At 34.9% G+C, this 24,084-nt stretch overlaps 2 protein-coding genes across 2 annotated transcripts in view; one reads left to right on the forward strand and one right to left on the reverse strand.

Annotated features, from left to right (window-relative positions):
- Positions 1-3,673: 3,673 nt before the first annotated feature.
- LOC127881217 (24-hydroxycholesterol 7-alpha-hydroxylase-like) lies at positions 3,674-23,025 on the reverse strand. Its single transcript, XM_052428949.1, has 11 exons — positions 22,431-23,025; positions 18,766-18,901; positions 18,194-18,343; positions 16,336-16,427; positions 15,853-16,020; positions 15,387-15,479; positions 14,636-14,732; positions 11,734-11,864; positions 11,379-11,563; positions 9,941-10,028; positions 3,674-7,575 (listed from the first exon to the last, which is right to left on the reverse strand). Exons 1-11 carry the CDS (start codon positions 22,644-22,646, stop codon positions 7,507-7,509), a joined length of 1,425 nt encoding a protein of 474 aa, XP_052284909.1. The 5' UTR covers positions 22,647-23,025; the 3' UTR covers positions 3,674-7,506.
- The window catches only part of LOC127881218 (protein OSCP1-like), a 42,161-nt gene continuing 40,738 nt past the window's right edge, over positions 22,662-24,084 (forward strand). The window contains exon 1 of the mRNA XM_052428950.1: positions 22,662-22,848. Coding sequence (XP_052284910.1) covers positions 22,737-22,848 — 112 coding nt within the window. The 5' untranslated portion in view covers positions 22,662-22,736. The remainder of the gene's footprint in view (positions 22,849-24,084) is intronic.

Here is a 24,084-nt window from a genome sequence, read left to right on the forward strand (position 1 = left end):
AGTTCAAAGGTAAAAAATGGCCATACATGAGCTTGTCCTGGCAATAACTATGTCGTTCATTGTGAGATTTTTGAAATCATTTGGCACATTTGTTCACCATCGTTGGACGGTGTGTTGCGCGAAAAAATTACGTTGATATCTACAAGGTCAAGGTCACACTTTGAGTTCAAAGGTAAAAAAAAGCCATAAATGAGCTTGTTCGATCTATGTTGTTAATTGTGAGATTTTAAAATCATTTGTTCACGATCATTTGACGGTGTGTTGCACAAAAGAATTATGTCGATATCTCCAAGGTCACACTTTGAGTTCAAAGGTAAAAAATGGCCATTAATGATAATGGCATAATAATTCTTAATAATCGCCATTAATTAGCTTCTCTTTTTTGTGTGAAGACAGCATGCAAAATAGTCTGTGTTAATGCGGCACGTCGGGGTATACGTCACGTCTGTGACAAAGCTCTAGTTTAAGACTGTTGAGGACGTTTATTATTATGCCCCTCTTCAAAGAAAAAAGGGTATATTGTTTTGCTGGATGTATGTCAGTCAAACGGTTGAGCTGTCGGTAGGCCAGTCTGAATGTCAGTAGACCAGTTCGTTTCCGATCAATAACTCGTCAACCAATTGACCGATAGGCTTGATACTTCACATGTGCTTTGGCCTTTAATAGTAGATGACCCCTATTGAAATTGGGTCACTAGGTCAAGGTCACTGGAGCTGTCGGTAGACCATTTCGTTTCCAATCAATAACTTGTCAACCAATTGACCGATTGGCTTGATACCTTACATGTGCATTGGCCTTGGACAGTAGATGACCCCTATTGAAATTGGGGTCACTAGGTCAAAGGTCGAGGTCACTATCTCACTAAGTGTTAACAATTTTCCGATCAATAATTCGTCACCCAATCGACCAATTGGCTTGATACTTCACATGTGCATTGGCCTTGGACAGTAGATGACCCCTATTGAAATTGGGGTAACTAGGTCAAATGTCAAGGTCACTATCACACTAAGCATGAAAATCGTTTCCAATCAATAACTCGTCAATGCATTGACGGATTGGCTTGAAACTTCACATGTGCATTGGCCTTTGACAGTAGATGACCCTGAAAGAAATTGGGGTCACTAGGTCAAAGGTCAAGGACATTGTTACACACTAAGTGTGGAATCGTTTCTGATCAATAACTCGTCAACTGATTCGCAAATTGGCTTGATACTTCTCATGTGCATTGACCTTTGACAGTAGATGGCCTTTATTGAAATTGGGGCCACTAGGTCATGGACAGTAGATGACCCCTATTGAAGTTGGGGTCACTAGGTCATGGACACTAGCACAATACGTGGGAACAGGGTTTCTGATCAATCACTTGTCAAAGAATCAATCGATTGGCTTGATACTTTCCATGGGCATTGGCCTTAGACAGTAGATGACCCCTATCGAAATTGGGGTCACAAGGTCAAAGGTCACTATCACAATAAGTGTGAACATTGTTTTCCGATCAATAACTCATCAAGTTCACATGTGCATTGGCCTTGGACAGTAGATGACCCCTATTGAAATTGGGGTCACTAGTTCAGAGCCCTGTTTGGGGGGAGGGGGCATATGTCTCTGACCGCAGAACGCTTGTGTTTTTTTTTTCAAACAAGCTGTGCAAATTCTATTTCAGTAGTTCAAACCCTGCTAATATAATTTAAGATAATGCTGACCGTGTTTTGCCGAAACAACCAAGTAAGAATCTTGAGTGAACATGCAAAACACAGTAACATTGTATTGCATGGAGTCTTGTTGCTAAAACTATAAAAATCGATATATGTGTAACTGAATTTATTTAGCTTACTTATAAGCATAATGCTCATGGCCAGGTTTTGTGATCATATTTCATCCTCTGTTTGTCATCTCTGGTGCGTTGTTTCCCTTTTATGTATTTAGTAACAGCTAAAAACAAGAGCTGTCTCCATAGGATAACATATGTCCCCGATTAACGCTTTGATAGAAGTTATTAGCATTTTTCGAAACCTCAATGCGGACCCTTAGATCAAGGTCAAGGGGGTCAAAATGTGTGTGCATATGGAAAGGCCTTGTCCATATACACATGCATACCAAATATGAATGTAACATCTGAAGCAACATAGAAGTTATGAGCATTTTTCAAAACCTAAACGCAAAGTATGACGGACAGACTGACGGACAGTGCGATCACTATATGCCCTCCTTGGAGGCCATAAAAAATACTCTCTTCAAACCACGGGAAAAAATAGGTTTGATATTTGTCATGTAAAATCATGCAGTTGCCCAAAGTTGTTAAAATCATGCCCCGTGGGTAAAAATTGTCCTCTCTCTGGGGATAACCTGCTTGCATCACAAGTGTTTTACTTAAACCTTTAAAAATGTCCTTAAACAGCAAGGCAATGAGGTTTAGTATAAGGAATGTAACATCTTATGTAGGTATGTTAACATGTTTGTTCCAATTATTTCCTTTCAGATAAAAACTAAAAAGGCCTTGCTGTGGGCTGGGAATAACTTGATTCCCTTTTTTGTATAAAACAAATTATCTAAAAATCTTTCCTCTTAAAGGACAAGAACCAGATGTTTGTTTTTTGTGGTGTAGAGTAACATGATGGCCCTCTACCAAGTTGGTAAAAAACATGAATATGGGTCTAAATATGCCCTATCCTGGTATTTTTATTAAACATATAAAACATGACTTCAATTAAGCTTGGCAGTTTTGGTTATATGGCTAAAGTTCAATCTTGTGAACAATTAAGTAGTCATATTTTTGCAAAATCTTCATTTAACTTGCTTAGAACATGTGTTCTAATGAAAGCTTGGCTGATTTTGTAAATGGTTATGGAAACATCATGAAACCTGCTCAGCGTAGTTCAGTTCTCTCGGGTCTAAGATGAGTAACCTAGGGCCTCTTGTAATAATATCTTGGGCAAAGTTGAAAATGGTTCCAGTCCATTTCTAGTAAAAAATGGTGTGGGGTTGTTTTCCTTTCATGGCTGTAGTGAAACCTCGTGAACACTAGGTCACAATATTTGCGAAATGTTGATGAAACTTGTTCCGACTTAATGGTTCCGAAAACATGGCCACATAGACAGGACAGTTTTTCTCATATACCTGTAGTAAAACATTGTTACTTCACTAGAAATTACATTTGTGTCTTATCTTCCAAAACTTGTCTATGACCTTTATTGAAATGGTATCTTGGCACCATGCTTTTTTTAATGTCACATTGAAAAATATGGCCACAAGGGGTATGTCAGTTTTTCTTATTTTGCCCTAGCAGCATGGAACTTGAATAAAACGTTTGTTCTTAGGATATCTCGGCCAAGGTGAAAAATGTTTTGGATAAAACACAAGGCCAGCAGACACATTGATTACTGGAACATCATAAAAGCTGCTCAGAACAGTTCAGTTATTGTGGTTCTTAGGTTTATTTGTCACTACACCCTCAAGTCTTGAGCATCAGGGTATAGACAACAGGGTAAGGAATGTTCAAAATTAGTGAAAAGTGATTTATAATGCCAAAATCATTGTCCATTCTAAAAATTGTTGTTTGCATTTTGACAAAGATGATGGCTATCAATAAAATGTTGGCTTTTTACGTTGGCTTAAACAAGAATGGACAAAAAAAATTATTTTTTATTTCAGTACATTGTGAAAAAAAAAAACACGTACAAATAAAAACTTAAAATAGATCAATTGTCAAAATGAGATATATGATATCTAAAAAACATAAAGTGCTATAAACAAGATGATATAAAATTGAACAAATCTGAAGGACACTGGCTACAAAACAATTAAAAAACAAAACACTAAATAGCACACTACTAAGAGATATATCTTTAAAACAAATATACTTAATAAAATATCAAGCTAAAGATTATTGAATTAAATATATAAATTCATATGACCCATGCTCTGTGAAAAGGGGGTTTAATGCATGCGGGTAAAGTGTCAATCCACACAGGCTAATCAGGGACGACGCTTACTGCCTTAACTTAATTTTTGCTATGAAGAGACTTTTTTGAAACAAAAAATATCATCTAAGGGGAAAGTTTCTTTCCTGATTAGCCACTGTGGACTGCACAGGCTCATCTTGGAGAACACTACATAAACCCCTATTTTCACAGAGCATGGCCCATATATATTGATATACATTTCTTTACCAATGTGATCATACATGACCAGGATGATATGCAACACATCTACTTATCACAAATGTACATCTATACCCCTTTATAACATGGGTCAAAACAAAATGGAATTGATAAAATGGTGTTAGAACTCAAGAAATAAAGCGTTGCTGCAAGTTATGGAGGTAATACTGACAGTAAAACATGGCAGCTTCAATAACATCAAAAAAATGTACTATTTGATGGAATAACACTGCTATATAATTTCTCTCTATATAGTGACATTCTGGTCCGTATCATGACGGTGCCAACACACCATGTGACAAAATCTATTGCAATGATTTAACAAAGTTTATGTTCAATATATCAAAGTTTTTTTCACAACAAATTGTGTCAGATCAAATCCATGAAAGTTATTAATAATCTGTCATAAGTAAAAATCATTTACCTACTAATGTAAACATTTATCAGAGCTGTTATCCGTAAATGGTATCACTAGTCCATAAATCAATCTAATGCTTTGATGTGTTTTTCACAAGTCAAAAAATCGACATCTACAATTCATATTTATATCTATATATCTATGCGCACTGAAGTATCAGAAGTATTGTACACAATTTAAAGATCAGTAATTTACAATCCGTTGTACATATTTTTAATATCTACCATCCATACAGAAGTAAAATAACAGTTATCTAGGATCTGTTGTACACACGTCAAATAAGTTATCTGCAATTTAATTATCTGCCATTTAGTTACCTGATTTGCTTTTCCAATTTTTGTCTTATTTAGTTTTCTAGTTATGCCCCCCTTCGAAGACGAGGGGGTATATTGCTTTGCTCATGTCGGTCGGTCGGTCTGTCCGTCCACCAGGTGGTTGTCAGACGATAACTCAAGAACGCTTGGGCCTAGGATCATGAAACTTCATAGGTACATTGATCATGACTCGCAGATGACCCCTATTGATTTTGAGGTCACTAGGTCAAAGGTCAAGGTCACGGTGACCCGAAATAGTAAAATGGTTTCCGGATGATAACTCAAGAATGCATACGCCTAGGATCATGAAACTTCATAGGTAGATTGATCATGACTTGCAGATGACCCCTATTGATTTTGAGGTCACAAGGTCAAGGTCACGGTGACCCGAAATAGTAAAATGATTTTCTGATGATAACTCAAGAACGCTTTTGCCTAGGATCATGACACTTCATAGGTACATTGATCGTGACTCGCAGATGACCCCTATTGATTTTCAGGTAACTAGGTCAAAGGTCAAGGTCACAGTGACAAAAATCGTATTCACACAATGGCTGCCACTACAACGGACAGCCCATATGGGGGGCATGCATGTTTTACAAACAGCCCTTGTTTATTAAAGTAATTCATCTGTGAGTGACCAAAAGTACACTTAGGTTTAAAGGACAGTTCAGCCTTATTTACATAAGTTCTATGATGACATCATTTGCACATCTTAATGTATGATGTCACACATTATTTAAATCATAAACATGGTGGAAAAAGGAAAATAGTGTAAAATGAACACAAGAGTATTTTAATTTATAGTGAAGGAAATCATTCTTATACAATTAAGTACTGAAAATAAGCTTAGAAATTATCGCTTTATGAATACAGTCAAAACTGAGAACTGCAGTTAGTCAAGGGAAATGGCCAAAGTGACCGTTGTCGACGAGTGACCGCAGTTCTCAGATCACCTCTTTAGCTGGTTGGTCAGTTAGTAGTTTAGCTACGTCGTTACCTCATCCATTGTAAAATAAAGACAAATCGCCAATAACTAAGCATTATAACAAAAATAACTTTCTATTGAATGATACAAAATAATATCTTGTATGTAGATTTAATGTCATACCTATTTTTTACTAAATCTATGACTTTATCAACGATAGTATTGTTGTTTACTCATCATGTCATGCATCTTGTTCATTCAGTAAGTCCGACAGTTCGTATTACATGTACATTCATTGAGATATATTTTTCAAATGAAGGTTGTAACGTGCAATTGACATCACGCCTGAACAAGTATAAAAAGCGCATTGGCTGTCTTAAAGGGGCCTTTTCACAGATTTTTGCATATTTTGAAGTTTGTCATTAAATGCTTTATGTTGATAATTGTAAACATTGAAAATGAAAAGCTCCACTGAAAAATCGAGAATACAATTTAAAATAAAAGAACTCTCCAAATTATTGAATCGTTTCATGTTGCAACGCTTTATAATTTTCAGGTTTTTAAATCGCCAAAAGATGCATATATTGGCTATTTTCGAGCTAGGTAAATGTTCAGTATGACTGTTTCATCACAAATATCATAACTAAAATGAAAATTTGAGAATCTGAAACAACTTTTAAATTTTGTAAATTTACCAAAACTTGAAAAGGCCCCTTTCAACCGAAAGTACGGTATAACCGTATCGCTTTCATTCAAAGAAATGACGCCGAAATCTTGTAAAAATGTATTTTGTTTATTATAAAAGTTGCAATTCAATGTCTGGTTTTCCTTAATAGACAAGCACAAATCCATCTAATAACAACAACTCGCCAGCTAATTAATGTTTTAACACCTTATCTGCAATGAAGATCTATTGACTTTGTCATGCGTTCAAGCTTTGCCATTATGACTGCAGCCAATAATTGTTATTTTGTTGTTCTCAGTTGAAAAATGAGTTACACATATACTGACCGTTGTTCTCGGGGGAGGGGGGGGGATTCAAATTGACTGTTGTCTGCAGTTGACCACAAGGTCAATTTTGACTATATTGATTATCATAACATGGCATTAAATACTACAAGAATAAAAAACTATTTAAATTGTAAACATTGAGACTTGTACTCAATGTGCATAGAAACTAAATAACTTTAGTGCTTAATAGCAATAGGCAAGGTCATAGCAATATCTATGATTATGATGTAATTGCATAACTATTTTACCAATGGTAACAAGTACTTGTTCAGTACTAACACCTTCCAGCTGCTATCTGTATACGTACAGCCTTTGTCTGCAACAGTTCGAGATCATAACTTGCCTCACACCCACAGGTTCACAGTTTGTCTGTATTTTTTTAGCTTGGCCAAACTAGAAGTGCATCTTAAGGCCAAGGATTTTTGAGAAGGATGTCCTTCCTTTATTTCACAGGACATATGATTGGCTTTGACATGCATGTGCTGAACTGTAAACAAATTCTCGGAATAGTCTCGTTCTGTTTAGGCCATGCAGTCATTGTTTTTATCACATCAGAAGTGAATTCCATGTTTAAAAATGTCAAATCACAAGACCAGCTTCCTTAATGTGGACATAACAGTTCAATTTCCCAGTTCACATATCATCCCAGTGCCCCTGCTGTATCTGCGGTAAGGGTCACCTATAGTTGCAGGTGACCTTGAAGTCTTCCATTGGATGTTGTACACCCACCAAGTGCTGCATGCTCTGAAACAGGCAATGAACCATTTTAAACATGCATAAATTAGTGAATCTTGCGGGGGAATTATAGAGGAATATGCAAAAATCATTTTCTTTTTAGTGTTGTTTCCCCCTAAGTGTTGGTCTAACCAGACAATTTTGAATATTGTCATGTTACTCTGTATACATTTGAATAAAACTAATAACCAATAGGGAGACTAATTAAAACAAATGTATCAAGATCCCCGAGGTCGGAGACAGATGTCCCCTCCAACCAGGGCCTTGACATCCAATACTCAATCCTTTGATGACATATCGCATGGAAACCAATTTATCATTTAATGTCATAGTGCCCTTGACCTTTGAACTAGTGACCTCAATTTCAATAGGGGTCACCTACTGTCCAAGGCAAATGCACATGTGAAGTATCAACCCAATCGGTCAATTTGTATACGAGTTATTAATAGGAAACCATTTTCACACTTATTGTGACAGTGACCTTGACCTAGTGACCCCAATTTCAAGCGGGGGTATCTACTGTCTAAGGACAATTCACATGTGAAGTATACAGCCAATTGGTCAATTTGTTGACGAGTTATTGATCAGAAATCATTCTCACACTTATTGTGACAGTAACCTAGACCTTTGACCTAGTGACCCCAATTTCAATTGGGGTTATCTACTCTCCAAGGCAAATGCACATAGGAAGTATCAAGCCAATCGGTCAATTCCTTAACAAGTTATTGATCCTCAACGTTTTTCACTCTTATTGTGACAGTTACCTTGAACTTATAGTGGCCCCAATTGGGGTTATCTACTGTCTAAGGCCAATTCACATGTGCAGTATACAGCCCATTGGTCAATTTGTTGACGAGTTATTGATTGGAAAGTTCTGAAACCATTCTCACACTTACTGTGACAGTGACCTAGACCTTTGATCTAGTGACCCCAATTTAAATAGGGGTTATCTTCTCTCCAAGGCAAATGCAAGTATATCAAGCCAAGTGGTAAATTCTTTGACGAGTTATTGATCACAACCGTTTTTCACTCTTATTAGGACAGTTACCTTGAACTTGACCTAGTGACCCCAATTTCAATAGGGGTCATCTACTGTTTGAGGCCAATGCACATGTGAAGTATCAAGCCAATCAGTCAATATCTTGACTAGTTATTGATTGGAAACAAACTTGTTCACCATCAGAAAGACCCAAAGACATCCAGCAACATCCAGCAAAACAATATACCCGCTTTTCTTCAAAGGGGGGCATAATAAAAAGCAATCAATTTAATACGATGCATTTGATTACTTATTACTGCTTAGAAAAGGTCAAACACTTTTAAATGGGGGGAGTGGAGGGGTTTAATGTGGGTGTGTGATCATTTAATAGGTGATCTTTCAAAAATAAAAGAAATATTTTTTATTTTATTTTGGGGGGGGGGGGGGGGGGGGGGGTTCTTGGGGTGGGGGGCTTGGAGGATGGTTTGGGTGGAGTGCATTGTGGTATGTCAGGTAAGTGTTGTTTTGTCAAACTTTAACATAGATTTATCAATAATATGCATATTTTAAGAATAAAAGGGGACATAATTCTGTCAAAATGCTTGATACAGTTGTCTGCTCTTGTTTATAGGTTGGAGTCATGCTGGTAAGCAAGTATGCAAAATATGAAAGCAATATGTCAAGGGACACAGGAAATATTTGGGGTAGTACGCAAACTTTAACATAGATTTATTAATAATATGCATATTCTAAGTATAAAAGGGGCCATAATTCTATCAAAATGCTTAATACAGTTGTCTGCTCTTGTTTATAGGTTGGGGTCATGATGGTAAACAAGTATGCAGAATATGAAAGCAATATGTCAAGGGACATTGGAAATATTTGGGGTAGTATGCAAACTTTAACATTTAACATTTGCATGCTAACGCCAACGCACAGGCTAACGCCAACGCCGGGGTGAGTAGGATAGCTCATATATATATATTTCATATACAATAGTGGAGCTAAAAATTGGTCCATGTTTTTACAGTACTCTACTAATTAAAGCAGCAGTATCTGCCTTTGTACTTTGTATCATTCAATTTATTTGGAGTTAAGTTTATATTACTAGTTTATAAATAAGGTCACTTTCAACAATCTGCAATGTAAGAAATTACATGTAACTATATATACTGTATACTATTGCTGATGTTTCAGTTTTGATGGGTGGAATTTCATAATTCAAACGTGGAACAACTTACCTTGGATTTCAATTGTTGCAACAAATAAATGATTATGAATTATTTGTTCTTCAAAATGTATTGTTTAAATGAACAAATCCCCAACAAGTCTGTAAAACATAGACATGTGTAAAATTTAAAATAAGCAGCTTTTGCACATCTCATACATACTTACAAATTTGGGTACTGGTGAATGCGCTGTGCAGTTGTACTGGAGTAGAAATGAGGCTACACACTTCTGAATCACCATGTAACCAAAGAACCTGCCATAGGAAAGGACTAAATATCAACTACGCATTTAGCACAAATGTTGCCGATACTTTGAATACCCATGACAAAAAGATTTGTGCCATATAATTTCTCCCACATCCCACATCACAATATCAAAAGTTTGACCAAATTAAAGAAGTTTGTTAACATTTGACAGATATTTTTACCTCTTATTTGTATTGTTATCACATATTTTCACAAGATGCTTGCTTTGTCAGATAACAGAAAATTAATTCTTAAAAAAGGACTGTTTAACAGAACAAAAAGGCAACTTTAAAAGAAAAAAATCTCAACAAGAAAAATGTGTTTGTCAGAAACACTATGTCCCCTTCTGGGGATTTTTTTTTACCTTTGACCTTGAAGGATGACCTTGACCTTTCACCACTCAAAATGTGCGACTCCATGAGATACACATGCATGCCAAATATCAAGTTGGTATCTTCAATATTGCCAAAGTATTCATAAAATGAGCGAATTTGGCCACATATACTTGACCTCTGACCTTGACCTTTCACCACTCAAAATGTGCGGCTCCATGAGATACACATGCATGCCAAATATCAAGTTGGTATCTTCAATATTGCCAAAGTATTCATAAAATGAGCGATTTTGGCCACATATATTTGACCTCTGACCTTGAAGGATGACTTTGACCTTTCACCACTCAAAATGTGCGGCTCCATGAGATACACATGCATGCCAAATATCAAGTTGCTATCTTCAATATTGCAAAAGTATTCATAAAATGAGCGATTTTGGCTACATATATTTGACCTCTGACCTTGAAGGATGACCTTGACCTTTCACCACTCAAAATGTGCAGCTCCATGAGATAAACATGCATGCCAAATATCAAGTTGCTATCTTGAATATTTAAAAAGTAATTGCAAATGTTAAAGTTGGAGCAAACAGACCAACAGACAAACGTACAGACCAACAGACAGGGCAAATACAATATGTCCCCCACTATAGTGGGTGGGGGACATAAAAATAGATGATATAATACTTGAATACATGTATGTGTGTAAGTTACTTTATATAAGTTATGTTTTTTTGTGTGAATTTAGCACAGATTTTGACACTATTTACTTCATACCATAGGAGTACCATAAGTAAACCTACTCACTTAGTTATTGCTGCAAAGAGCGAATACTTATTCCAGTAACTGCCAAGGGTCCATTAGGAAATCAGAAGTATGTGGGAGTATGCACACACAAATTAGATGACCAGGCTGGAAATGAAACCAGCTATTCTCTGATTGGCAGGCCAGTGCTCTCTCAGCTGAGATAGCCGACCCATTTTTCATTACCATACTACTAATTAATGAATGTTTAGTCTCCTACCGTCCTGGGCACTGAGATTTTCCTCCACCAAAGGCAATAAATCCCTGTTTGTATGACATCCTGTTTATTGGAATGCTCTCCCACCTCTCGGGTGTGAATGTGAGAGGGTCAGGGAAGAAGCGCTCGTCTCTGTGGGCCCAGTACGGACATAGCACCACCATCCCGCCTTTCGGTACATCATAGCCCTGAGGGGAAGATACAAAAAAATGTATTTCCAAAATCACAAAATCATAAATTCTGATAAGATTATGGCTACTTTGTGATAGGCCTATTTACATTAAAATGTTTAAAAAAAAAAAAAACTTGCATATAATTTTTGATCATATGATATCACAGTCAATAAGAGAAGGGGTACCATGAGTTTGAAGTCCTTGACAACCCTTCTGCCGACAACACCCTCGGCACAAAGTCTCAGTGCTTCCTGGATACAACACGACAGGTATGGCAGCCGCTTCAGGTCAGCGGAGTTCAACTCCGGATTAAAGTCTGTGGAAAGACAAGCGGGTGTAAAAAACTTTACATCAAGGATACATAGCACAAAACTAAAATATGTTAGCAATTTGTTTTCTAAATCAAATTTTAAGAAATCAATTTTATCTATGTTCTTATTGTAAATACATTGGTATACTTGAGTATGTTGCAAAAGTTGGATTTGAAAGTAGAGTTTTTATTCACCCTTGAAATACTTAACTGTCTACTAGACTTATTCTGAGTAATGAAATCCATTTGTTTGGTAACAAGGGTTCATAAAATCCCATGTTTGAGTCTAGAGACAAGAATTCTGTTCAGATAAATAGACCAACCCAAGCAAGTAACAACTCTAAGCGGCTATTGTTTATGACTTGTTCCGTTCACTGATAATCACGATGTCTTCAAAGTATAACAAATATAAAACATATCCTTTCTTATTTAAGTTTGACATCTAAAAATGTGGTGTCCAAGTATGATATTTTGTTCATATTTTAGATTAATTGGTTCTTATCTGACTTGGAAAATATGCATTGTTTTGACTCAAATTAGGAACTAATATAGCTGGATACATGTAGTAAGATGAAATGAATGTTGTGAAAAAAAATAAAAAAATTTAAACCTTGAATAATTTGAAATTTCAGGCAGTCATAAAACCAATGTTTTGACCAACTTTCATGATGATTGGGAAAAAATTGTGACTTCTAGAGTGTTTACAAGGTTTCTCTATAGCCGAATAGGGAAAACTGCCACTATATACATAAAGAGAAAAATGCCCCGCCCACTGGCGGCCATGTTTTTTCACCGATCTCGACCATTTTCGAACTCGTCTGATACATCAATTGAACCAATGTTTTGACCAACTGTCATGATGATTGGGCAAAAATTGTGACTTCTAGCGTGTTTACAAGGTTTCTCTTAAGCCAAATAAAGAAAACTGCCCCGCCCACTGGCGCCCATGTTTTTCAACGGATCGGAACCACTTTTGAACTCAACCAAGATATCATTAGGACAAACATTTTGACAAAGTTACATGAAGATTGGGCATGAAATGTGACTTCTACAGTGTTAACAATTCTACAGTGTTAACAATGTTTTTCTTTTTTTTGACCTAGTGACCTAGTTTTTGACCCGGCACAACCCAGTTTCGAACTCGGCCGAAATTTCATTGGGACAAAGCTTCTGTCCAAGTTTCATGAAGATGGGACAAGAAATGTGGCCTCTAGAGTGTTTACGAGCAAATGCAGACCTGTTTACCCTACCGATTGCTTCTCAGTAGTATGGAGGGCATCTCTCAGTAGTTTTGGGCTGTAGTTTTAAACTTTTCAATCATTTTGAGCATTTAAACACCATGACTGGGTCACATATCAGTTTAATGGTACATAAAGCATGAGATGAATTTACTTGCTTATAATTAAATCTGTTAAGTGATTTTTTTTGCTTTGATTTGTTACAGCCTTTGCCATTCAGATTTGGAAAATTAGCGTGATAAACCATGAAATGGGGAGACATTAAGCATTATACAAATGATTATAAGTAACAGAATTAAATTTGTTTTTAAGTGCATGTTTGACAGCATTTTATATTATAAAGTGCTGCTTCAATGTCTTCTTACAATGAAGACAATATGTAGTTAATATCCATCCACGTGCATATTAAACTTGCAATAGTCTATAGATTCTTAAATACACCATTTGATCATAAGCTCTTTAAGAGTAGCTATTACTTTAATTCAGTATTTTTTTTAAATTAAATATCATAAGGGGAAAACAAACAAATATTGACAAACATCCTTTAGTGTTCTTGTTGTGTTAATGATGTATTAAATGGAGTTAAAATAATATTTTATTTGTTAACCTTTCAATATCTTGCACTTGACAATCTAAGGTCAATTCTATTTTATTGAACTGTACAGCGTAACAAACATAATAAAGCAGAATATGCATATGAATCTGATTAAACACAGATCCACTTACATATAAATCAAATCATGTTTGTCTCTTTCGATTTTCGAACGATACTCATCTTATTATATTAAATGCTTTAACTTTGTGAGTAGACTGAACTCTAATTTTCCAACACTCGTTTCCGTGACGCACATTCACTGTGCAGATTTCTGATAAATATGTTTTTTAATCTCAAACGTAGTATGTTGTGTTAATTGACACACGCATTACAATATTCCCTAATGACCATATGATATCCGTTGTTAATTTGTTATTTTCGCCGTTAATCGCAATTTCTCGTCTGCTTGCCGCCATCTTGGACATGTGTAAAAACAGGCGTGCTCAATCCTGATACTTCGCTATCGTCGGTATTCTTTGCAATAGAGAGAGAGATGTGTATACTGGACAGCAACGTAAAATCAAATATATTTGGCTAAATTTGCGAACCAATACGCAAGTCAGTTGTCGTTCTGTGACGACTCGACAAGCTTGATCAGCACTCGTTCCCCAGGAGGCTCGAATTTCAACGTGTTTTACTACGCAAGCGCCAAAATGATAATGATTGAGTAATTACCCGTTAAGACCGAAAATAAACGAAAGTATGATTAAAAACTGAAATTTGACCATTTTGAACAATGGATCCGTAGTTTTTCAGTACAAATCCGTAGTGCGTAGTTTAGCCAAATAATCCGTAGTAACTACGGCGAATCCGTAGAAGTAAACAGGTCTGCAAATGTTAACGGACGGACGGACATACGATAGACAAAGACCGGTCACAAAAGCTCACCTGAGCAATCGGGTGAGCTAAAAAACACACACACTGATACAACATCAGTTTCTTACCATAGTTGTTTTCAGCTAAAAGTTCATCCAATTCTGCCCGCAGTTTGTTATTAACCCTTTCATTGGACAAAACATATGCCAATGTCCAAAATGCAACCTGAGAACGAAAAGAATAGCATCCAAATGTATGACCTCAAACCCATGCACATAGATATACTTTAACCAATGAGCAGTTATATCTTGATATTGATACTGTTTTTGTATCCAAAATTGGCATGTTTCATGTTAATTCTATTTTTTTACTTAACACTCGATGCACATCTGCCAATGAAGATGAGAAACCAATTACATTCATCTGCCAATGTAGATGAGAAACCAATTACATTTACAATGCATGTATGTGTAATGTAACCAGCACCTGTATCTGCATGTTCAACTTAGATGAGATATTCTGCTTATGTCAGTACATGTGTTCAGAATTCTAATGTCAGTCTTACTAAAATGGAAATATTATCCACATATTTCATTGAACCCTTTCCCACTTAGAAGAAAAGTGAAAATGGCTATGTGCAAACAGCATAAAACCAAAACTGAACAGCCTGCAAGTAACTCCCAGTTTGTTCAGGTTTTATGCTTTTTGCTGCTCATCCGTATCTAAGGGTTGGAAATGAAGCCTTTAAAACTTGAATCTAGTGAGAAAGATATTAAATTAAATTGAACTTTCTAAGGGACAAAAAATGCCTAAAAATACGTATCTAAAGTGGTAAAGGTTTAAATGCATCAGACTAAAATGATGATTGGGTCTGCATACCGGTACAGCATTACTAAGAGCCGCCAACATGACCATCATGGCATAGTTAGGGGCGTCCTCTCCTGTTACAATCTTTAACTCATCAAACAGCGTCTGAAACAGTCAAACATACATGTACATATGACCCTCGCTCAGGAAAAGGGGGCTTAATACATGTGCGTAAAGCCTTGTTACAGATCAGCCTGTGCAGTTGGCACAGGCTAGTCAAGTAATACACTTTCTGAATTCATGGTATTTATTTGTTTAAGGGAAGTCTCTGTTTCGCACAAATCCTGTTTAGTCGGAAAGTGTTAACACTGATAAGCCTGTGCAGATAGCAAAGACTAATCTGGAAGGACTGCACAGGCTTATCTGGGGTGACACTCTAAGCACATGCATTTAAACTTGTTTTAACAGATTAGGGCTCATATATATATAATAACAAAAACATGCAAGGTCCTGAAGGATAAGGCCTGAAGATACATACCAGGTCATGGCCTCTTTTAGACTCTTCATCAAATTTACTGATCATGAACTTCAGTAAATAATTCCGCGCCTGTTTCCACTTGGGTGTAAATATTGATGGCAACTGGACACCAAGTTCAAAGTCTCTGTCAAATCTCTCAAAGGCTTGCATGAATTTCAGATAATGCTCCTGAAAACATTTTGCACTATATAAGTAACAGTTTCAAGAATATTTGGATGCAAGTTTATGTTTTATTTTTTTAATTAGCTGTCTATTTACATATGAATGTTAAATATCAATTGCTGCAAGTTTTGTTTTCGTACCTTTATCATAAAAAAGCCTTAATGTGAATTAACTCTGACATCTTAAAGTTTATTTACCAATAATAAAAATGTAACATATTGTATGTTAAAGCAATAGACAATTTCTTCAGTATAAATTGTAACAATACTGGTTATTTAACTAGTTTTAAAAGGAACTATGTTGTTTCTTCCTAATTGTTACCTTGTTTCTAAACCCAACATTATCACCGTACAGTGCCTGGATGATTGGCAAATACATGCACTTCTTGATAATGTCAAACAGACTGGTTTCAACTGGAAAATAATGGCCTCACAATAAATATGTGTTTACCCCTGCAGTGCTTCTATTAATGTATGTCACTATCCACATCCAGGTTAAATAAAGGTGATTACAATACTATACAAATATTTGTTTAACTACCAAATTATTGAACAACAAAGTGTCCACACACCAAAGATACAAATATAGTTATTTCCTATGATTCTTAACAATAATATTATTGCTACCGGTAATTGAGTGGAAAGTATAAATGAAAATTGTGTCAATATAACCAGAATAGTCACATGCTATTTTTGTAACAGGTAGCAATAACAAACAATTCAAAGTCAAAAATAAATATTCACATGGTCCTTTAAATTATGAAAGTCAGTAAAGAAACAATTGTGATAAAAATATATTATCATTGTTAACAGCATAGAGTTAGTGATATATACAGTGTATTGACAGTACCAGTATTAACTTATTTGAAAAAAATGTGCATGTTCTTCAATAGTTTTTTGTTCTCATAAATAAATAAATATATCACAAGGTATTATTGCCCATTAAGGTCCACGATGGTTGCCTGCATCTTACTCAATATCTTTTTCATAATTTAAAGAAATATTGTAAAATTTTCTTAAAACATTAAAGACAAAGGCCCTCAAACAGTCATTTACACAGAAAAAGACCTTGGCAGGAATAGAAACTAAGAACTTAAAAGTAACTTGCCTATATGTGCAACTATCTTGAGAGAAATGGGTTGCCCAGATTTTATAGCCCAGAATAAGTACATATGATTTTATTGGCCTCCTTCAATGAATATCATTATTTATTCTCAGTTGGCAATTTGTGCAGGGCTTCTTTTCAGCTTTTGGGGAAGATAGCCCATGGCTTTGAAATTGGGAATTTTATCTGCATAAGAAATTGGGAAAATAAATTGGGATTTAAAACTACATTAATGAGTTCAGCATCTTTAATCACAAACACCATCATGCTCAACAGTTTTCCACATAATAAGCTCACACACAGTCTTCAGCCACATCAGGCACCATTTTATTAGGTGGCGCTCAATCATCTTCTGAAGAACTAATGCTTTCAACATGTTGAAATCAGTAAGCACTTTGCTTTCAGAAATCAACGATGACGATGCATAAGAGTCACTTGTTATTAAATTACTATCATTAACAATGGAAGGAGTTTCAATGGGAAGACTAGTACTTCTTGATGATGTTTTTTCTTTAATGATGCTTGCTTAAAAAGATCAACAGTTTCGTTTTGACTCCAGGTTTTTTGCTTAGAAATCTTTTTCACGTGAAATGTTGAATTGCGCAACATCTTTGTTTTTTATTCAGCCGAATTACAAAACGCTTGAATTTTATCGCAAATATAAAAAGCACATGAACAACACAGAGAATGTCGTGCACATGAATAATGCTGACGTTATCCAAATTGAGGTATAGTCTAAAAACCGTACGAGACCGAATCGAATTAGGCTTTGTTAAAAAGCGAAACAGCCGATGTATTTAGTGGGTTTTTTTCACAATTCGGAATTATTAACCAAATTTGGGGAAAAAAGTATACTTTTTGCGATTGGAAATATAGCCAAATTTCGGTTATAAAATCGGGCAAAAAAAGCTCTGTTGTGTACAATGATTAATTGCAAGACATCTTTTAAAATTTTAAAAAGCTAGTTGCCTAGCTGAGGCTATCAACTTTTGAATCTTTTTGCCGGTCGACAGGCTAAAATCGCTTGGCAAATGAGAAACCACTTATTTCTAACCTTACTAAAAAACATTATTACCTCCAATGTTTATGAATTGACGACACTGTTCGCGGAATTTGTGACACATAGTTGCGGACACATGGTCACTCCTCAGTGGGGACACGGCTGACTTGACAGCATGGTACAACTTGGTATGCCGCTCAATGAACAAGGCCTTGTTAATCAAACCTGCAATTAAAATAATTACTAGAATTACCATACAGCAATACACTTATTATATAATGTGATGGGCTGCACATTCATGTAACTGAGAAATAAGTTACTTCCTAAGTCTACTTAGTCATTAACTTTTTATATATGGCAAAAAACAGAACTAAAAACATACAAAATAACACAAAGACGTTTCATGTATTTTTTTTTTTCTTCTCACAAACACTTAATTTATATTGAAATTATATACATTACATGTAGCATCAGCATTGACTTTTATATAAATATAATTTATTAAAGTCTGAACATAGATGCTATATACATGTATCAAAGAGTCTGTTGAGCAAGTCATGATTTTGTTTAACCATAATGCTATAAGAAATAAAATATACCTATTCATATGGTTTCATTTAGATGTATTGTAACAAATCTGTTTGTACCTGCTTTAGTAATAGCATCAAACACTGTTTCTTCAAAGTCCAAGTTCGGGGAATCAAAGAATGTCTGGTATAACTCAGGTTTGGTCAGGACATGTAGCGTCTGACCCATACAATGTATTGTGTACAGTGGTCCAAGCTGAAAAAAATGAATTTTTTACTTTCTAAGTGAACAGTCTTACCGTTATTACTCTATGTTTTCGGACACTCTAAGTTTTCGGACACCCCTTTTTTTAGCAAAAATAATTATTTTTCGTGACTCTTAATTTTCGGACACACGAGTTTTCGTCCATAATTTAAGTCTCTAAGTTTTCAGACAGTATATTTTACAGCGCTATTTTACCAAATTTCGGTCATGTTTTCGATATCTAATGACACTTTGATCATGGGTGATTATGGGGGGTTACAACCAGATTAACATCATAAAACATGACAGGTGCATGCCTGAGGGTAACGGACCATTACATTTGCGTTATTGGGTAAATAACCTTGTAAACCGGTATTAGACAATGGTTTCGCCCGATAGCATAAGCGTTATGACAATTACCAGGGGTAGTGCCAATTAACAGTTCAATTATCTAGTATAATCTACCGCAATGGTACTACCCCTTCTCAGTAAAATAACTGTGACAAATACTAAACGCTTCAAAGTGTGATGTACCCTATTGCAAGTTTTACGAACAATGGAAGGTGTTAGACAACAACTATATGATGAACAAACAAAGAATATATAGTTTGCTTTTTTATTGAGTTAATTACAGGTTCATAATAGCGAGTATCGGTACATCACATGCTCATCTTTGAACTGGTTGGTCAAAGTGCAACCTTGTAGTAACTTTCTGTCAAATAAATTAAGCATTTAAAATTATTTAAAATGCAGTGCAAACATATATTATTGTAATTTATACTGAACGGCATGGTATTTTACAAGCGCGTGCTATTACCGGTAGTCGTTGATACAATTGACTCTATTTTCTGACACATCAATTTTCGACTCTAAGTTTTCGGACACCTGTATTTTGTGAATATTTTTCGTATCTAAGTTTTCGGACACGAAAAAAATTAATTATTTTTAAGCGTCCGAAAACATAGAGTAATTACGGTACATTACAAACGTTAGTCCCCAAAATAATATACACATAATAATATGAAAGATAAGTGAAATTGTTTGAAAACTTCTTCTTTCATTATTCCTACAGTTAATTATTTATTCATTGTCATTGAAATCAGAGGTCAAGATGCTTATCAATGTATACATGAATTAAAATTGTATTTTCAAGGGAGCTAGTCAACTCGTACCTAAGTCAACTCGTACCTTCGGTCAACTCGTACCCGATTTGGTCAACTCGTACCCGATTTTTGGTCAACTCGTACCCCCACTAGTCAACTCGTACCCGAATTGGTCAACACGTACCCTCCAAAAAATTATTTATATATATCAAAGACGTGAAATATGTTTTTGTATATGTCTTTGATATGAATATAGATAAAGGTTTTAAAAAAAATTGTTTCAAAAGTAGACTAGTTCATTATTTTTCACACGTGTATAATTATAAAGGACGTGTTTGGTCGGCGTTTTGTTTGATAAAATGTTGACTAATAACACCTTGTTGACAACAGGACAGTCGGCGATTTGTTAAACAATTTGTTTGTCGTGCATCTAAAATGACACGCGCGGTAGTGGTCGGCATTTTCTTTGATGAAATGTTTGATTGTAAACACCGTCTGATGACTTAACCAATTAAAGGTATGATCCACTTTGAAGTTAAAGGAGTATGTTTTTCTCACTTTTATATGAGTAAATCCCCAAATTACTATATAAAGGCTTTGCAGATTGGCTTTAATCATTAATATCTTGAAACTAAATACGGACTCTGTGTTTCGTGTCTTTGACTTAATTTCATTTATTGTTTTTCGTGGATTATAATTTAAAAGTGTTTTGTTTAATTAATCTGCTTCATCATGGATGAGGGAGATGGGGACTGTGTTTGTGTTGTGTGTGGACATATTGTTTCAGATGAGTGTAAGGCCATTATGTTCGATAAATGTGATAGACACAGACATTGTCAATCTGGTAAGTAATCCCTTTATAATTATGTTAACAAGTTTCATTCGAGAAACGGACCTCTATAGAAGCGTAAACTAAGGAATACAAACCTTTTTTTGTTATAACTGATGGTATTTACATCTTTATAATATATAGCGTCAGTACATACATATATACAGTATCGGGTCCGCGACGTTTGTGAACGTTGGCAGCATCGGCTTTGTGGAACTGGTTAGTTTAAATTAATTTGTCAATTGTATATAATAAAAACATCTCAATAAAATATAACTAGTCAGTTTTTATTATTTTATCATTATTACTAGCTATAATCATTTATAATAAACTATTTGGAACTGGTGAGTATGTAAAGTCTAAATTATAATGTACACAATATAAAGTGCATCATTTATTATTTTATATATAGCTGTATATATTAAATTTATAAATTATTTGTACATTAATATGTGTATTATAATTGTTTATGGTTCTTTCATTCAGCAATATATAACCACAGTCTGTCGGATTATCTAATTTATTGTAATCTTGTCAATCCCTGCATAGGCAAATAAATTTAAAATCCATATAAACATCATTAAATCTCAATAAAAACATCATCAATATTCAATTTACTAAACTGCCAATAATTCTCGCGTGTATTGCGCTGTGTGAAGTAGCAACTGGCCTTTATTGATCGTTGTCGATTAATTAAGAGATTAAAGAGATAACGGTCTGTGTTAATTGATTGATTGAGTGTCGTATTAACCTAATATAGTTAACATTGAGAACAATTATTAAATCATATAGAAATTAGTTATGTAGAATATGATTTTAAGTTGAAACTATTATCCTAAAGAGTATACTAAATATTGATGCATGCATAATAAAATCATGTTTATAAAACAGAACTGTTATTATTAATTTTTTTATAAATTATCTTTAATATGATTATTAGCGTATGATTAAGTAAATAAACATAAATTATGTAGATGAAACAGAGCGGTATAATTTAAATTGTGCAGAAATTGGCCTCAAAGAAAATGTTCAATTATAATAAATACATTAAGGTATAAGATTATTATTATTTAATTATATAAATATTAAAAAGGTACGAGTTGACCAATCTGAAAAATGACTAAAGTACGAGTTGACCAAATCGGGTACGAGTTGACTAGGGTACGAGTTGACTTAGGTACGAGTTGACTTAGGTACGAGTTGACTGGAAACCATTTTCAAGAGTTAAAAAAAACATGGTAAAATCAGAGACGTAGTTATCTACGTCTCTAGTAAAATCCAAAATACAGATCAAGAGTTATTAATAGGAATACCACTGTTGCCTTGTTTGATTTATCATTTATTAGTTTAATGTTATCTTTCTTAGCTCTTGGTATTTCTTAATTGAACAAGTACTTTTTAAATCCAAAAACAAAACAAAACTTTTCTTGTTGTGTGAATTGGTCAATTGTTTACATTTAAGAAAATTACATAAAAAATGGATAACTGCAGTATAAAAACTCATACTAAATAAAATTAATATAATATTTTTCGATAAGAACTTTGTTTCAACTACAAAATCATATCAATAAATAAAGTATAAATTAAATTAATATGAAAACATTCAAACCTCCTCGATTTTCTTTCCCATAAATTCCAATGGTGCCGCACCAAATTCCAAAACGCATCCTATCCATGGTATTCGACCACAGCTTGGTGGATGATTGTATTTCCTTTTTTGTTGAAAAAAGGCAACAACATATACCAAACTAATTAGTAACAATCCACATGGTACTATGCATTGCAAAGCGAAAGTACAAACTTCCCGCCAAATGTCACTCTTCATTCTCGTCTCGTATTTGACGAGAAAACACCTGTGGTACAGTATAAACCGTCGCCGGATTTACGAACTGTTGCTAGGGCACTTTCTGCAAAAATGTCCCAAAAAACGCTACCGTTGCTGTTCATAAACTTAGGAGGTGAAATGGTGTATATCCTCGATCAAAGGCTAAGGGCGCAAAACATCCCCGACGAAAAAGCAAAGAAAGGTAACGGTTAAAGCATGTTACTCGTAATAGTATCAGTGTGACTTTTCCAATTTCATGTCAACATGGTCAATCGTCTCTTAATTGAGCGCGTTCGAAAGTCTTAGATAAATATTTGTCAGCGCTTATATACCAACAGTTTTCATTGATTAGTTTGAAGTCATGTAGTATGCGCATGTTGATTAATAGAGTTACAACAGTCACATGTTTATTTCAAAATTGCTAATTGGGTTATTTGTGTGGGTTTGTATGCAAGCTTTGATAAACATGGTTGCAAAATGTCCACCTGATGGTGCCATAAATAATTAAACAGTCGATTAGTGTTCAATTGATAGCTTATGATTCTGAGTCATTTTAAGGTACAAAACATGAATTCAATGCAATAAACCCTGTCAGAGAAATAATATGTGGCAAACACTCTTAGCAAAGTCATAGACAGGAACGGGTTTTCATAGGCCCAACATTTTTATACTTAGAAAAAAGAAAACAAGATCATCTGGCATCTTGACATCCTTTTCAACAGAATTCATGTTTTTTTGCCAGAAACAAAATGCAAATTATAAATAGATCAAAAGCTTTGAAACTTAAGTTGCTAATTTAAAAAACAACAACATTAAAAGCAAAATAAATAATTTGTTGTTGTTTTTTTGCAATTTTTCTCCTTCATACCATAAACGGCATATTAAAATAAGTCAAGTTGTATTTACTTCTTTACCTACTTTGATTAACTTATACACTCAGATGCTCCATTTTGAAATTGTTCGACTCGCAAATCCCAACTTGGCCTTCATTTAAATTTCATCGCTGTACAATGTCAATGATTACATGCACGACAGAATTGTAGGTCAACTAAGGCAAATCAGTTTACCATTTAAAGAACACTAATTGACTTTTGTCACAAAGACGTATTCTGATCTTTTTAATTTGTTTGACTTTTTGTTTATAGCCTGATATATTAAATCTCTACAGTTTAGTAATTTAATGACAACTAAAGCTTAATTTAAGAAACTAAGAATGAGAATCCCCTACACTATCTCACTCCATACAATAGACACACACGCCATCACCATCACATGGCATACCAAATACCACCAAGTACAGCTGATTATCACAAATATTCATTCTTTTCAAAAACAGTCGTACACCAAGAACACACTTCCATCTTATGTAGTCAGCGCTGGTAAGATCCCTGGATTTAAATCTGCGCTGTCTACATCAGTATTCCATCCTCAGTTCACA

This window comes from Dreissena polymorpha, chromosome 5 (genome assembly GCF_020536995.1).
Source record: "Dreissena polymorpha isolate Duluth1 chromosome 5, UMN_Dpol_1.0, whole genome shotgun sequence".
Lineage (NCBI taxonomy): Eukaryota > Metazoa > Mollusca > Bivalvia > Myida > Dreissenidae > Dreissena > Dreissena polymorpha.